Source organism: Triturus cristatus, chromosome 4_1, assembly GCF_964204655.1.
Source record: "Triturus cristatus chromosome 4_1, aTriCri1.1, whole genome shotgun sequence".
NCBI lineage: Eukaryota > Metazoa > Chordata > Amphibia > Caudata > Salamandridae > Triturus > Triturus cristatus.
The window spans coordinates 706,198,612-706,215,721 of record NC_140585.1 but is presented as its reverse complement, the minus strand read 5'-3'; the positions used below and the strand labels follow the sequence as shown (position 1 = coordinate 706,215,721).

The 17,110-nt window shown below is 45.6% G+C and overlaps 1 protein-coding gene across 2 annotated transcripts in view; it reads left to right on the top strand.

Moving 5' to 3' along the window:
* The window catches only part of SAMTOR (S-adenosylmethionine sensor upstream of mTORC1), an 83,670-nt gene that overhangs the window by 10,660 nt on the left and 55,900 nt on the right, over window positions 1–17,110 (top strand). For both annotated transcript variants that reach the window (XM_085653175.1, XM_085653176.1), the window contains exon 2: window positions 703–844. In XM_085653175.1, coding sequence (XP_085509301.1) covers window positions 703–844 — 142 coding nt within the window. The remainder of the gene's footprint in view (window positions 1–702; window positions 845–17,110) is intronic.

Genomic DNA, 17,110 nt, shown 5'->3' with positions numbered 1-17,110 from the left:
ATATAACAGAATCCCCTTAAAGCAGTGATGCTGTGTGGGTTGAACATTGAATAACAAAGCTTCACATACAGAAGAGGGTGCAGCTAGGCACGAGGTAGCGAATGAATTGTGGTATATGAGATGGCCAAACCCACCTCTTCTTTTGAAAGGTCTATCAAGTGAGTGAAGAACAAATCCGGGGTGAATGGCTTCTATCAGGTTAGGACCTGAGGCAGCGTCAGTCCAAGTCCCGGTTACAAACAGAATGTCCAAATGATGATTGATTCCTAATGGATCGCAAACTGCGACCTGCCTCATGAATATTCAAAAGATAGGTTGATTCGCTACCCACAAGGAATCCCTAAATGAAACTCGATGAGTTTTCATACACAAGGAATACCAATTCCCTAATTGTGTTTTGGAGAGAATCTCAATTCTGAAATAAGTATTTCTAATGTTTGTACATCTGGCCCCAAGTCTATTTTAGTTTCTCCTTTAGTGACCTGGATTACTTTTGTGGGGAAAAAGGCTTAAGCACTCCATAACTGAAGAAAAGCCTCAGAGGCTAAAGGGTTAATAGGTAATATTGATACCAGTATTTATTTTTAGATGAAAAACCGTACTGTGATCTGTAGTTTAATTTATAGTTTATTGCTTATGGAAGTAATGTAGATCTGTTTGAAATACACGTTTGCTCAACATTTATATACTGTCTGTTTTTAGTGGGAGATTTTGACAAGATCTGGCGCGAGCACTGCAATGATGAAGAAACTCTTTCTGAATATGCAGTTGCAATGAAGAACCTGGCAGATAATCACTGGGCGAAGACTTGTGAAGGCGAAGGTCGTATTGAATGGTGTCGCAGGTAATAAATTGTAAATGAGCAAAGTAAATGAAAAACCTGCTTTTTGTATTGAAGAGATTGGCAGCGACTGTAGTGGCTCAGCAGTGCTCACCTTGAACACCAAATCCTTTTTTTTTTAATCTATCTACTTAGGAAGTTTTTTGTCCCTAACAAGAAGGCATTCTTTCACTCTCTCAAAACTAATGCTCATCCTCCCACCTTTTGAACCCATTCACAAATCATATCCCTGCCATTTGTTATAGAAATTGTTTCTATCTAGCCAAATGTGGACAGCAGGTGCAAGTGAGCTTGAAGCTTTGTGCACCAAATAGCCCTACAAGCTGTTGTATTGCAGCAAAGTATTCTCGAGCACTCATCAAGTGAAACTGTCTACCTTTATCCTGCTCCTTTTCCAGTGAAATGGGTTCAAAAAGTTCTCATATACTGCATAGATATGATAAAAGATTATAAGGCATTCCTACAGGTGTTTGTCAACTGTGGGATTGTTTGCACTGGTATGCTTTCTACAAAGCAGACCATAACAGGAGGCATAGTTTCTGCATTATTACATTGTATCAGAAAACAAATGGACCTTAACGGTAAACCCGATGTCCATTCTCCCAAAGGCAAGGCAGCTACTGCTGCTATCTTGTGGAATGTCTCCTTCCAGACATCTAAAACATTTACGGATTTTGATACCAGGACACATACACTGGTGGATCAAGCATCTTTTGTAACCAATGAGTTTGATGTTAATGTAACTTTCCTTCTATGCTTTTAGATTCCACATGAAAGAAAATGGCTGCTTTAGCTTATTACGCTATTCTACTGTTTATGAATGTGAAGGGTGGGCTTTATGCACGGAGCTCACTGGGCATGGATGCAATCACTTTTCCATTGGCCATTAGATGGGGTGCTCATAACAGGTCTAAGTGAGCCCACAGGGCACAGTCTAGATGGCGCCTAGGAAGTAAGTGGAATAGAGGCATTGAGAACTGGGTTTGGCCATTAGCCCGGCCATGAACGCCAGCCTGCTGAGCATGACCAGAGTAGACCCTGACCGTTTAATTCATTTCTGCTCTGTGGTGGGCTAGGATAAAGCAAAGACTCGCTACCCTGAGACCAATAGGCACAGAGGAAGTAGTCTCTGCCCTCTGCTTTCTTTACCACCTTTCTGCAGAGCCTTGCCGAATTCCAGTACCTGCATGGAAAGTGTCGGATTTTGACCAATGGCCGCGAGCTGTAGCGCCATTTTATGACTTTACTGATGTCCTGTATGAGGTTAGTGGTATGTACGGTCACTGACGTCATTTATGATACCACCTGTGACATTCTGTGTTAGTTCGTGAGCAGTACAAAAGGAAGTTATGGTTGTTCAGTTCTCCTTAATTTATTAATTTCTTTGGTTTTTAGGTTTTACATCATCAACACAACTCCATGTCAACTAAGCTTTTATAGAGGTATTTCAATAATTATTTTATAACAAATGTAATGGGTTTGTAATGATGTACTTTAGCCCCTAGTGAAACTCGAAACCACTGGCCACGCATTCAATCAGGCACAAGTTTTGCTTTCAGCCCAGTGTGCCCGCGTGCTTGGCATGGGCTTTGAACAAGTGCTGTGCCCAGCTCCTATCATCTCAAAACCAACTGTGCACCGTTTCTGCTAAATGCCGTAGTTTCTGGGTGAAACGTAGGGCTAGAGCATTGCCATTTGCTCAGCTCATTTTCTCCAGAAACCCGCCGTGTATATAGGCTCTGGCTATTTACAGGAGCCTTTGTTTTTAGGACATGGCATTTAGCATGGTTCCTTTTTAGGTCTCGCCTGACCCAGCGCATGCGCTGGTCTGGCGAGACATTTTGTGAGGGCTCCAAAAAGTGCTACCAGGCCAGCCTAGAGCTACAGTGCATGTGCGCGGGCGCGCGTGTCGCGCTTTACCGCGATTACTTTCACTTTCACGGCCAAGAAGATGTTTGATTTGCAATGGCGATAACTTTCGCCCATGTGCGCAGGCGCGCTTCACTTTCGCGGCCGCGAAGATGTTTGACCGCGATCACTTTCGCAGCCACGAAGATGTTCTCCGTGAGGCTTCAATAGATTGCAGCAGCCAAAACAAGCATTGGCATAGCCAATTGGTCTCGCTTTTGGGACCTTATAAGTTTTTAGTTATGCAACTGTTTCATGGCTAAACACTTATAAGGTCCCAAAGGCGAGACCTATTGGCTATGCCAATGCTTGTTTGTAGAGGCCCTTGTGCATGGCCTCTGCACACGGGACGTGGATCCTGGCAAGTTCTACGCAGAAACACTGTGCCAGTAGCATTCACTGCACAGAGCATTCATTCGAAGCCAGAAGAAATGTCTTTTACCAATATTTTTAGGACTTTTTACATTAAAAAAACAAGCATTGGCATGCCAATAATTCTCGCCTTTGGGGGCCTTATAAGTATTTAGTTATGCAGCACAATATCCTTCGTGCAACAACATCAACTGTTGCATGGCAAAACACTTATAAGGTCCCAAAGGCGAGACCTATTGGCTATGCCAATGCTTGTTTGGTATGTCCCGGAAGCAGTTAGGCTATAACGGAAATAGTGTTTTCTAGCCTTTGTATAGAATACATGCACTATTCCAACTAATAGGTGCACATTATGTCCTAAAATAGCGCATCTTGACTGTGCATGTTTCTTAATCTTTTTATATTGCATGTTCCGGTTCAAGTGTAAAAGAAAATGCCTCTCATTTTTACCATGTAAACATCTTTTGTTTAATTGTACAAAAAAGTTAAATTAAAAAGTGCTGAAGAAATGTTTGCATTCTAGAAACTGCTGGACGCGTCTGGTAGAAAGTACATTTTCTCTTTTAATATATTTACAACTTTCGTATTTCGAAGACAGTTCATATGGGTCGAACCTGATGATAAAACAATATTTTCTCGTCTCGTGGAAAATAAATCCACTAAACGAGAACTTGTGTGAAAGAAACTACGTTTTTGTACATTTTCTTCATCCCTTTCTCATTCCTACAAAGGTCTGGCGAATCGAGCCCCACTTGAACCTGTGTAATAACAATTATGGCTGTAGTTAGTGTACATGCAATACCATGTTTGCACACACAAATTATCTCGCAATCTTTAATATGCTTCTTGATTAACGATATTTGGGATCCAACCAGAAATACTGGTATCGTATGCAAAAGGACCACGGATTGCATTAAAACTTGAGAATGAATATTTTTTTAGGATAGTTTATGCAAACTATAAATAGACAGGGCATGCGTTGTCTCTCCCTGGTGCCGGAACTTAGGTTTTGTGAAATAGTTAATATTCCGTTTTTTTTTTCTTTCGCTAACGTTTAAAACTTTAACCAAAAACACAAAAGGCACAATCGGTAACATTAAGACATATCATTTCAGACCGATGCACTGCATTCACTTGAAAAAAATTGCGACGTAGCTAAACCAACTGTAAATCACTCCAATTATATTTGAAAAACAATTCAGATATGTAGAGCAAATTCTGTCCTTTACTTCGAAGTCCTGCATTGCCCCACAAGCCTTGAACTGCTATTGGAAGACAGAAATGCCTTAGAAAGAAATCACCATGAATGGAAAACCACGTGTGAGATGCCTGATCTACGTGCGCTGTGAAATATTCCAAAAGAATTCTGCTGACAAAATAAGTCATAAAATTATGTTTGAACAATAACAGATTCAAATTACAGACGCGGAAAATGAGTCAATGAATTCCAAAAGGTTCGAAAAGTGTGTGTCTTTCTACACCTTAATAAAAAAAGAATTTCGTTAAGCATCCGTTAAGCATCCGTGTAATTTCAGGGGTAGCTGAAGGGACAGGTGGACAGGTAGACAGGTAAGAGGGGCCTTGTGAATAGGGGATTGCTGATGCAGCGGCTCTGTGGTGGTAGGTGCAATAGAAGGGGGGGCAAGTGAAAACACAGGGACAATGAGGCTCAGAGAAAGTAATACTGGCTCAGGTTAATGTCCAGCTCTGACTCTGGGAGGAAGAATTAGTGAACAATATATCCGATGTGAGAAAGGACACGGCGATTACAAGTGCACAGGACAGGAAACAAGCGGTAGGAGTGATAACTAAAGCGCCCAAACATTGAAGAATAGGTGAGTTCTACACTGAACAAAAACTGCATACTGATAACTTTTGGGGGGGAAACAAGCATTGGCTAATGCCAGACCTTATAAGGGACGCACTATATTGTGAGCAATATAGCGTGTGACAAGAAGTCGGTAAGGTGGGGGGGGGTTCATATATCGCATGGCAATGATATAGTATCCATTACCTCCACCGACCACTGTACAGTAAGGTAAGGGTATAGTTACTGCTCTTACCTCCACCCAGTTAAGAACAGGGCATGCTTACCTGAAAAGATAGTCTTAGTTCAATATAATACTGCCAAACAAGCGCTTATTGTCGGGGTCGTCTGTCGCTGGTCCACCCATGCCAGCTTTTTGAGATAGCTGCATCACACAGATGTGCACGCAAGGAGTCCAGATGGGGTGAATCACGTGGTTCACGCATGTGCTACACATCTGGCGAGTAGCTGCTGGCGATTCAATTTGTAAGTTAAAACAACGTACAGAAAACGTTTTCCATTGAAGGCACAAGACACAGAGGTGGGCAGCTAGGGTGAACACTCCTCTCCAGGTCATTACGGCACTGTTTACAGTCCTGGACTTTTCTCCCACAAATCATTGTTTTCAGGTGTGTTTGTCTAAAAAGGTCAGTGCAGGCATAACAAGACTACAACACCCAGAATGCAATAGGCGAGGACACAAATCCAGAGAACTGGAATTGATGTCTGTAATGACCTGGAAAGGGTAAGTGACCCTCTGTGGGAACACATTCATTAATTCATGATATTGGTGTTCTTATGATGAAAGGCGGAGACAGTCTAGTTAATATTTTTGACTCTCTGACGTAGGCCCTGCTTCAGTTGCATCAACATCCAAACCATTGAGAATTAGAACTCGGGCGCCAAGAGCAGACGTTTACGACCCTCTGCGGCTGCACCACAGTCCAGTTGCGGGGTGGTGGCCACTACCATAAAATTAGAAAGTCTTGCGAGACTCTATCGTTAGTGTTGACTTGGAATGCCGCTTTGCCCGTTTACTCTCCTACGAGAAATTAACTGTGAGCGCAGGAGCACTCCTGGCCTTGCTCACAGCTGTGGACGTGAACGTCGGATAGGCATTGAGATTCTGAAGTTAAGGGATAGCCGTGTTTAGAAACGACGAGCTTTTGAATTTACACCGAGTAAGCAAAGCCTTGCAAGATGAAAGGGTTTCCCAACATGAATGAGCCTGGCTGTCCTTTATTTCCTACCTCCACTAGACCGATGCCAGGCCGTGCACGCCGAGAGGAGCAGGGCATCTGGATGCATACAAGCACACAGGGGATGGTTACCGGAGCGCGGTGGTGTTACCGATGTTCTATTTTGGCGGGGAATACAATTATTTTTTTCACGCATCTCGTTAAATGCACACTTCGGTCGTGCACCACAGAATTAAAACATTTCAGCCAGTTGAAACAAGCATTGGCCGTGAAAGTGACACGGCCACGCGGCCCCGAAAGTGAAAGTGATCGCGATCAAGCGCGGCGAGCGATGTGCTTAATGAGCATGACGAGGAAAGCAATATGGCGCCTCTGCTCGTAAGCGCGCGCAAATGCGCTGTAGGCCGGCCATGGTAGCATTTTTTGAAGCCCTTACTAAAAGTCTCGCCAGACCAGCGCATGCGCTGGGTCAGACGAGACCTAAAAATGGGGATAAAGTGTGGAGTATTGATAATTTGAAAAAAAAGCAGCTTCGGTAGTGGGACTGAGAATTATAAAGAAGCAGGTTTAAGCACAAAACACGTGCTGGTACGTTGCCAGGAATCCGCTTTCATGACTAGTCTTCCCTCTTAACGATTGCTATCTATAATGTACAATACTTTACATGTTTAGAGAGTCATTCGACTTCTCATGCATTCGTCCATCAACTCTGTTATTTGCTCTCCGACATCATCTTCAACTGCATGGGACATTAATGCTTAAGGGTCCGCTACATCATGCTATTTTCCTTGGCATTCTTCCTGTTATTCAATGAACTTCTCGTCCTGGTTGTGTCTTTACTTTGTCGGCCAGTATTGTTGACTCAACTAATATTATACTTTATTTCTTACATTTAGAGGGTCGTTAAACACATACGTTCGTTGAAGTGCATGTGCATTAGTAACTTGTTTGGCGAACATGTATAGACTTCCAAGAATGTGATTGGGAAATACATATTCAAGACCAGCAAGGTGCATTGCGGGAGTCCCATGCACAGTAATGAGCAGCGATTTCTCAAGCATATTTAAGGAATCACACATTACATTCCAGGGCACACATGCATTTTTCTCAAGCTTGCATCTACATTCAAGAACAGTATATGAGCATGTTTGAGAATTGTTTGGCATCTTATTGAACCCTTAGCAGCATTCATGATGCGCATCACTCAAAGGCAAGTTTCAGAGAAACAATAATTCTATTTTATTCCTTTCAGTGTGCATATGAAGTATGTGAAGTACACCTCTTCTGAGATTTAGAGATTTTTATAGCAAGTGGAATGTCTTCAGAAAAACAATGTAGGCTTATGTGTATCTGAAGGAAACCTTTCTCATTATCTCCCTGCTTCACTTGTTCATGCTTCACCTTTTGTAAATCCAATGAGCCAAGATATTTCTGAAGAGGACAGTGTGTTGGAGGGCACATCGTCAAACCCACAGTTATCTCTGGTTTCTCATCTACCCATTTACTGTACGTACAGGCAACTGTGCATGGTGTTTCTTACTGTTTCCTGACTGATAAAGGTGTTGGGGGCATTCCAGCATGAGTTAAAGCGGTGCCCCATTTTAGCTTGTTAGTGATGCATGTAAAACATTATTCCCACCATTCAGTTACCTGAAATAATAAGATCTATCATGTGGGCCACTATCTCTACCCTTTGAATATTCATCTACATGAATAATGTGCTGTATCTTTTTTTTTTTTAGGTCTCACCTACGCAGCGCGCATGCGCTGCTTTTGAGTGACCTCTTCACTCCAGGCTTTTGTTGAAAATCGTGCATGTTTTGCACTGTTTCCTATTAGTACTCGTGCATGTATGGCGTTTTCCTTGCGGGAGCGAGCAGCGGCACCATCTGTTAGCAATTCTCGGGCCTGCCGCTACTCGCTCCCGTAAGGTAAACGCTGTACATGTATGACTTTAACGGCTGTGCTTGTCTTTTAGCGCTTGTTAACTTCACCTTTCGGTGCCCAGTTCTTCTGTACGTCCACAAGAGGGCAGCACCACATTGCAGATTTTCAAGTTTTGCCACATGCATTAAATTTAATTTTCCCATTTAAATGTTTATATTTGGGGATTTATAGGGACGCCACAAGCACACGTCTAGTGGGGCGTTTAAACAAAATGTGTTTCGATCACTCCATCCAATTGTTCTCGTTCCATTTTGGAGACAACTGAAGTGTTTAGTCAATGACTGTTAACTGAAGTTCGTAACGCACTCTTTTATGAAAGGTAATGTATTAAATCTTTGCATCGCTCTTAACTTTAAGGTTGTACTTGCTTTTCCTCAGGGAATTTCACTGATTCTTTTTCAACACCTCTCACAGTGAGTAGCTTTGTGTGTGAAGCGCACCCACGCTGTGTTTTGGAAGGGGTGTCTGCCCCGCCCCCTCTCGCTGTGTGTTCTGCGCTGCCGCTTCCTGGGCACTAATGAGTGCTCTGCGGGGGCGGGTAGAGGGGGCTTGCGCCCCACGCGAGAGCAGGAGCTTCCCAGCGCCAGCATGTAACCAGAGGCAGCTGCAGGGCTGGGTCTGCCTTCATCCCAGCTCTCCTCCCTCCTTCAACACCCCCTTCTCTTCCTCCCACCCCTCAGCCCCCCACCCCTGCCTCCTCTGCCCCACTTTCCTCTCTTCCTGTGCTGCGGACAGAAGATCCCGTTCCTAATCTGCGGAAAGGTAAGTCCCTGGTGAACCTATTGCTTGTATCGACATGCGGTTCTGCTCTCGTCTCCTGTCTTTCTTCCCCTTTTTTCCTACAGCCCACCTCTGGTGCTTACATTCTTACTTTCCGCCCCCCATTCTCAGTTTCCTGCCTGGGGGCACAACTCTTACGGTTACCAGCAAGACGCTCTGTTCTCCTTACATAGTCCCTTAAAGGCAGCGGGCCACCAGCCCTCCTTTCATACAGTTACTCTCCCCTCCTTTATATTATTTTTCTTTCCCTGTGCAATTGCACCTTTCTTTTAATCCTCCTTCCCTTTCTGTTCTGCCCCGTCTCATGTTATCCTCCCGTGCCATTTCTTGCGCTCCATCTGTTTTTATTCTCCTTCAATTCTTCTGTGGTTGCAGAAGAGCCCCTTCTCCTGCCACACTTAGTTGTTTGGGGAATGGTGCCCCTGAACCTGCAACTTACTCTAGAAGTCTGGCGCTCACTCCTACTCTGTGTGTCCTCGAAGTACCACTAACCCCAGAGAGCCCGCATCCTTCAAGGGTGACCCTGCTGGCTTATCACAAGGGGGATAAGAGCCCCCCTCAATATAGGAGCTCCCATGCAGTTCCTTCCGCCACGCAGGGCGCACCTCGTTTCAAGACACCTTGGGGAAAATGTACTGTTATTTTACTCAACGCAGCAACCAAAGTTGTTCTGTTCCATTGCGTGAAAGGGCGAGAGGGGACAGCACCGTGTGCACATAGATGGGGCACTTCACTCTCTTTCCGTTTTCTGCTGCACTTTGAGGCTGCATAGCGCCGCGCACACACTATTGCACTTTACCATAGTGCAGCGCTGAATGCTACTTTGTGTTACTTTTGGTGACTTCACTTGCGCAGTGAAATTTGCCCCCTGCTTCCTAAGCACGCAGCGGGCTTCCACACAGGAGAGAGCATCTCCTGCCTCAACATAATTCCCCCCAGCCCCCCTTCGTCGCCATAGAGCAATTCTTTCACTTGGCAGAGGGACTCTCCTCGTAACCCAGCAGAGGTGCCGTGGGCCTCAGTGCAAGCACGGAAATTAAGCACCTCTCTGCAGTCTACTTAGTAAACAAGCATTGGCATAGCCAATAGGTCTAGCTTTTTGGATCTTATAAGTATTTAGTTATGCAGCACAATATCCTTGGTGCAACAACAACTTTTGCATGGCTAAACACTTATAAGGTCCCAAAGGCGAGATCTATTGGCTATGCCAATGCTTGTTTTTGCTTTGGTTAGCTGGCAGGTAAGCCTGGAAGGTGTCTTTGGAAAAAAACATCTTATGATGCTTCGACTAACCCGTTTTTTGTGAGGAAAGTGTTGGGCTAAGACCATAAATAGATAGAAAATTGAAAGAAGTGTTTAAGGTCCTTTTGGTTACAGTAGTGATGTATTCAAAATGGTCTGGCATTTTACATGCAGCACTGCTTGGTAGCTTACACATGTATATCATTTAACAGGCCTAGAAATGTATTGTGAATAATTCCATTAACCAACATGATTACAGTTAGTAATTTATCATCTGAAACTGGCTAGTTCCTGGTGCCACCACACCTTTAATCATCATGAAACTGAAATCAGAAGAAGCACAAATTTGATGCTTGGGTGAGGTGAGGGGTGTGATGGTGGAGGAGGATAATCCAAGGGCCAGATGCATCAAAGGGTTTTGCCCATTCTGTGTCTATGGGAAAATGTTTTCATGCATATGGCCCCAAATGTCCAATTTCATAGATATTCCAATCTTCCTGTATAACCTCTTCAGGCTTAGCCTGAAGGTTGATGTTCACTCATGAAAGCTCAGATTTGCGGTTTGCTCTCAAATTAGTCGGGTAGCTTCACAGATTTAATATTGTGTATGTTTTTCTTGTTATGCAAGTGCGTCACAAAGTATTTGAGAACCCCTGCAATTTGATTTGTGTCAAAGAATGGAAGATTAATTCCAGTGACCATTACACTACACCAGTGGACCAAGAACTGTTCTGAAATTCATTTCTTTTGGTAAACTCTGTGAGCCAAGTGGGGCAAGAAAGGCACAGCTGAACAGTATTCGGACATATTCCAGAATAGTGAAAAAATGCATTTTATCTGGCAAAGAGTAGTTTAAATCCGAATTCTAATTTTAAGAACCCTAAATTAATTGTGGTCAAAACTTGTTCAACATCAAAAAATTGGAACAAAACAGCCCAGAGCTGGTTCTGGAGGTTAGGTACACTCAAGGCCATGCAGCTTCTGAAGGCATTGAGATTGAGCGCATATATTTTCTGTTGTCTGGGTGCAGTGCAGCTAGAAGTGGCTGCACACTGGCAAAGGAGTATTGACTTTCTTGGTCGACTTGGGCTCAGAAATACACAAACTCTTTCTTGTGAGCAATTCAACTCCTATGCATAGCTCATTACCTCTCACATGATATTACAGTTACCATCACAGTTAAATCATTGTTACTAGATAGATATATGTAAGGAATCCAGGCCAGATGGTCCCTGGCTCAAAATGTTTGAACTTTTCTAAAGCTGATTCTTAATTATTACCCTGCCATTGAGAAAGAGCTCAGGGTCTACCTCCTCCTGATTCTTCTTTTTAAGGCTTCTTTGCAACATCTAGGACCTATTCCTCTGTCTGGGCTGCTGGTAATATTGTTAGTTTAGGGTCTTCCTCAGCAGCACTGCATGGCCCTCAAGGCATGTTACACTCCCTGCCTTCACTCCTCAGCATCCAAGACTTAAGGCCACGTGCAGGGCATTTTTGTGTTCAGCAGGAGGCAAGAGTTTCCCCCCACAGGGTTAGCCCACAGAATGTCCGGAAGAACCATCTCCTACAGAGTCCCCAGCAAAAGAAGCACCTTCTAATGCTGCCAAGAGAGGGTGAGGAGGTCAGTGCCCCAGGCCGTAGAGCACAGGTCCAAAAGAGTCCAAGTCAGTATGAGTTCTAAGTGTCCCACCAGTTTAGACCAGGGTCTATCCTATCAGATCTAGCCATCCTTGTCTTCTGCAGGTTTCAGTGCTTCTCATAGTGCTTCCCTTGTGTTATGGTTTAAACTTGGAGGTGGAAAGTTCTTTGCTTAGTCCAGAGATGCCTCATCATACTCCTCCCTTGATCCATCACCCTGAACAGAATGTTTGGATTTTTCAAATTGGCGAAACTCTAGCTTTGGTCCAGTCACAAGTCTTCGAGTGCTTTTAGCTCCATCCCTAACTACCACAAGTTGGTTCACTCCCTCTAAAACGTCAAAAGGGAGCCCCCCCCCCCCCTTTGAATGGTGTCAGACAGCAGACTGCCTTTCCATTATTTTTCGTGAGCATGACTAAATGTGGCAGCAAGTCAGCGTAATTTGCCCATGCAGACATGTGTCTCACCTTCTTCTGTTTGCACAACCAGGGTGTTACTCCCTTAATTATCCTATTGTCCCTTTTTGAATGATTAACCCCCACTTTTTGCCTGACATCTGATCCATTTTGACTTGATGTGTTCTGGGTCCCTGCCAATCAGGTTCCCAGGGCCTGTGTTCCTTCCCAAAACTGTACCTTTGTACCCACAATTGGAACATCTCTGGCCACAGGTAAGCCCCTTTTAAATGTTACCATGGGTATCAAAGTCATTGTTACCAGGGAAGGCCTCTAAAGGCTTCAGCACCTATTGTGCCACCCTTAGGGACCCTGTACCCTAACACTGCCATTGCAGGTTTCGTGTTTTGGTGCCGAGGAAAGTGAATAGTCGACATGGCACACACCCTGTGTGCGCCATGCCTACAAACCCACTACCTAGGACCTAGGTAATTCACCCCTCCAGGTGGGTGCACTAGCCCCCAGGTGAAGGTACAGTTGTATGAGCACTGTACCCCTACAGTGATAAAGTCCATTCTTATACATTGTAAGTTCAGTAAAGTCATAAAGATTATATGGTCTTGGAGGTGTTCATTACGAACTCCACAGCTCCATAATGGCTTCACTGAAACTTGGGACGCTTGGTAGCAAACTTATCAGCACATTAAACCCCACACTGGCATCAGTGTGGATTTAATGTAAAATGAACTCGGAGGGCATCTTAGAGATGCTCTCTGAAATTCGACCAGCCCTGGTGTGGTTCCTGAATGGTTCTCTGCCATCTGCCACCACCAGACAGGTTTCTGGACCCCTAGGTAGATAGTCTCCACTCTGGGTCCAGAAACAAAGCCCATCCAGGGCAGAGGTGTCATACCTCCTCCCCCAGAATGGGCTGGGTGCACGAAAGGGGAAGCTTCAAAGGCCTGTCGCCTTTGTAAGCTGTCCATGCCCTTTGCTGCCCTCAGCAACTGGCTCCTAACGGTTCTGGTCCTCACTTTGGGTGGGAAAATCGGTGGGGAAACAGAGTTAGGAGAAGAGGTGTGCCCACCTTTGCCAAAACCACCCCTCAGGTGTGTGAGGCGAGGTGAAGCACACATCTCAGTCCCCTCCATCTTGAAGATGAGGGGACCCAGCCAAGTAGGGAAAAGCTCATGCCCCCCTCCCACTGGGAGGGGATGAAATAATAGGGGGTGTACCCGCCAAAAGGAAGAGACCCATTGGTCCCGACCTGCACACCTCTTGCAACGCCCCTAATTTAGTATTTAGGAGCGACCCTGAACCTTGCCGCCTCAGATTCGAGAAGGAAAGAAGGACCGAAGAGCTGTGCTGACCCAGGAGGAAGAGGACACCAACTGCTTTGGCCCCAGCCCTACAGGCCTGTCCCAACTGCGACCTGACTACAACAGATACCCCGGAATGTCTAGCAGCCAGCAGCCCCTTAGAGGACCTGCCCTGCACTCAACTTAAAGACTCAGTCTCCTATGAGCACTGGATTTGCTCAGCAAAGACTTTCAACACAGAACCCGGATCCAGGCGGCTCCACGGTTCTGCACCAGTCTGCAGCCGACGCCCATGGCCCAAGTTCGAGTGTACCAACACCATGAGGAGGCAGCCCAGCGATCCGGATTTGGGATCTGGTGATCCCCGACCTACCTCGTGCTTCAAGCCAACACCTGTAGTCTCAACCTGAAGTGTCCCCCCCCTACCCCCCGACTGCGACCGAAGCTGGTAAGAAGATGTAAAGCCTAAAGACACCCCTGCGCACACCGCCCCACGGCCTTGGGTGGCCCAACCGATGGTGTCCAGACATCCCCCCCAAAAACCCATCTTACCTCTTCAGCTGGTGGAAGCCTCCAGGAAGCCTCCCTGACAGAGCCTACAACATCTTTTCCAAGCCGAAGATCGCCATTGCAATCCACAGGGCTCCCTATGTGTCTTTGGCACTCTGCATCCGGCCGCCTCATTGCCTCTCGTGGTGTAGCTCCTGTGCTGATTGTTGGCCCCAGCAGTGCGAATCCTAACCCATTAGCACTTGGTCAGGGACTACTTACGAGCAAGCACCCACAGCTGAGTGGCTTGCTCGTAAGTAGTCGCTGACCAAAGGCCCCCTTAGCCCCATTGGCTAACATTGGGCCCTTGCACTCTGCATCCGGCCATCCCAGTGTCAATGGTGGTGCAATTTGAGTGCCTATCTGGACCATCAGAAACGTTGGCCCAAAACCCCCAAAAGCCATACTTATAAGTCTTGTACTTACTTACCTGTAAACTGTCAACACTCTTTTTCCGATAGGAGCCAATGGTACAAGTTTTCTGTTCGTAAAAATGTCTGTGTTGAACTGTGTTGAAAAAGTCTTACTTACCTTGTATTGTAGGATCCACTGTGTGATATCTAGGCGTATCACCGCGAGTAGTCTATGTAATCCAAAAGTAATTTCTATGTAATTTAAACTGTTTTTAAAGCATATACAAACCTGTAATGATTGCAAATCCATTTCCAATTGCATTTCTGTGTAAATCCTTACAATTGAAAGTACATTTTACCTACGTGTACCAAGTCCTGCTTAGTTCCTGAAATAATACATAATTATACCATTATTATACTTACCCAATTGGTCTGGATTCTGTCTCTTGAGTGTGTGTAATCAGTTCTTGATTTAATGAATATAATAAATGCTTAACACGCCCTCCTGATAAACCTAACTGCTCGCCCGCACTACCACAAAGAGAGCTGTTGGTGATTATCTAATTTACTTAATATCACTGGAGAATGAATCACCTGTCCTGTGTAATTCCAGGGTCTTGGGTTCTCATTGTTTAAAAACCCTCATTCACAGTGAACCTGCAGTGCGGTATATCATGGTTCTCCGCCTTCTAGGTTGCTTGAAACGCATCATCATTGTTTTTTTTTTCTTAAGTGTTTGGTTCTCAAAGTGTATTGTATTGAAGTCTTATATAGCGCGGCTGTCACCCGACGGGTATCCTGGCGCTTGGAGACCAAGGTTGATTAGGTCAACAAGAACAGGCTGAACTGTTAACCAGAAGCATTACTTCCCATTCCTGGCAAATAGCCAGGTCTTTAGACTCTTCCTGAAGCCCATCAGAGAGTCCGCTTGTCTGATATTTTGGGGTAGCTCATTCCAGAGACGTGATGCTGCTGTGCCAAAGGCCCTACCTCCCATCCTGGCCAACTTGAATCTGGCACTAGATACCAAGCTTACACTAGAGGATCGAAGAAGTCTAGTGGGCTTGTCACGGGAGAATCTCTCTTGCATGGCTATCGCACCTGTGTTATGCAGCGCTCTATATACCGTGCATAGGGATTTAAAACTGATTCCATCTCTAATGGGCAGCCAATGAAGGTCCCTCAGGGCCAGAGTGGAAGAAGAGCTGCGCTGTCTGTTAAGTGCCAATTTGGCTGCCATAGACTGGACTCTTTGCAGCCCCTGCAGAGTGTATTGAGGAGCACCCAAATACAGGGAGTTGCAATAGTCCAGTCTACTCAGGATTATGCTTCTAACCACCAGGGGTCTGGCCTCGCTGGGTAAAAAAGGTAGGATCTGCCGGAGTGCTTTTAGCAAGGCAAAGCAAACACTAATTGTTTTATTGGCTTGAGATTCCATCTGGTGGTCTCATCCACCAGAACACCCAGTTTGCGAACCGTTTTTGTTGGCACTAGGCGGTCGAACTCCGGCTTGAGCCTGAACTCACACGGTAGGGGTTTTGACAGTCTTGCTGCAGAACAGTATAGCAGCTCTGTCCCCCCCCCCCCCCTCCCCTCCCCTCCCCCCCCCCCCCCCTCCCCTCTCCATTGAACTGTGAGGAGTTTGATTTCAACCAGCCCGAGACCTGGCGCATACACTCCTGAAAGGTGTCCATAGACACCGCGTGCTTCCCTTCCAAGGAGAACACCAATTGAGTGTCGACAGCATAATTAACCAGGTCGATCCCATATGATTTTATGATGGGAATCGGAGGACGTAGGTAGACGTTAAAGAGGATAGGGCTTATTGCCGAGCCCTGAGGCACTCCATGGCGGACTGGAGACTTAGGGTAGGCAAATAGCGCCATGGTTACAACCTGTTGTCTGTTTGACAGATATGATTGCATCCGTTTCAAGGCACAGCCCTTCACCCCCATCTCTCCAGCCTTGCTATCAATATTGCATGGCTAACTGTGTCGAATGCGGCCGACATATCCAGTAACCCCAACACCGAAGAGTCACTGTTGTCGGCTCGCATCCGTAACTTGTCCAGCACGGTTGCCAGGGCGGTTTCCGTTCCAAGGCCTGGCAGGAATCCAAACTGGTCCCTGTCCAATAGGTGGTTTTCCTCAAGATAGCATGACATGGACTTATTAACCGTCTTTTCCAAGATCTTTATGGGGAACGGCAGGAGGGATATGGGCCGAAAATTGGCTGGTGTTGTTTGATCCAGGGATGGCTTCTTCAACAGGGGGGTTACCACTGCCCGTTTCCATACCTCAGGGACTACTCCTTCACTCAAAGATTGACAGGATATTTGGCGCAACCATGGGAATAGTTCGTGTCCATGCTCCTTCCAGATCCTGTGGGAAAGGGGATAAAGGGGCGAGACTGTAAAGAGCTCTTCAGTAAGGGGTTGAAAGTGCTCAATAGATGCATCAGTCCGGGCTTCCTCGTCGAGTTGAGTGCTGGTAGTGCCCCGATCAAGCCCTCTCCCCAACCGATGGGTGATTTGGCCTTTCCTATTCGTTGTAGCCTTGGGTATGGTAATCCTAAAGTGGATTAGGGAGTGATCGGTCCAACTTTGGGGCAATATGTTGATCACTTCTGTCTCGGACTGATTAGCAAACACAAGATCCAGCACGTGACTTCCCCGGTGTGTTGGCTCTTGTATTAACTGGTGTAAACCAGAATTCTCGCATGTTTGACTCAGAGCTCGCAGGTGGTTCCCTAAAAACTCAG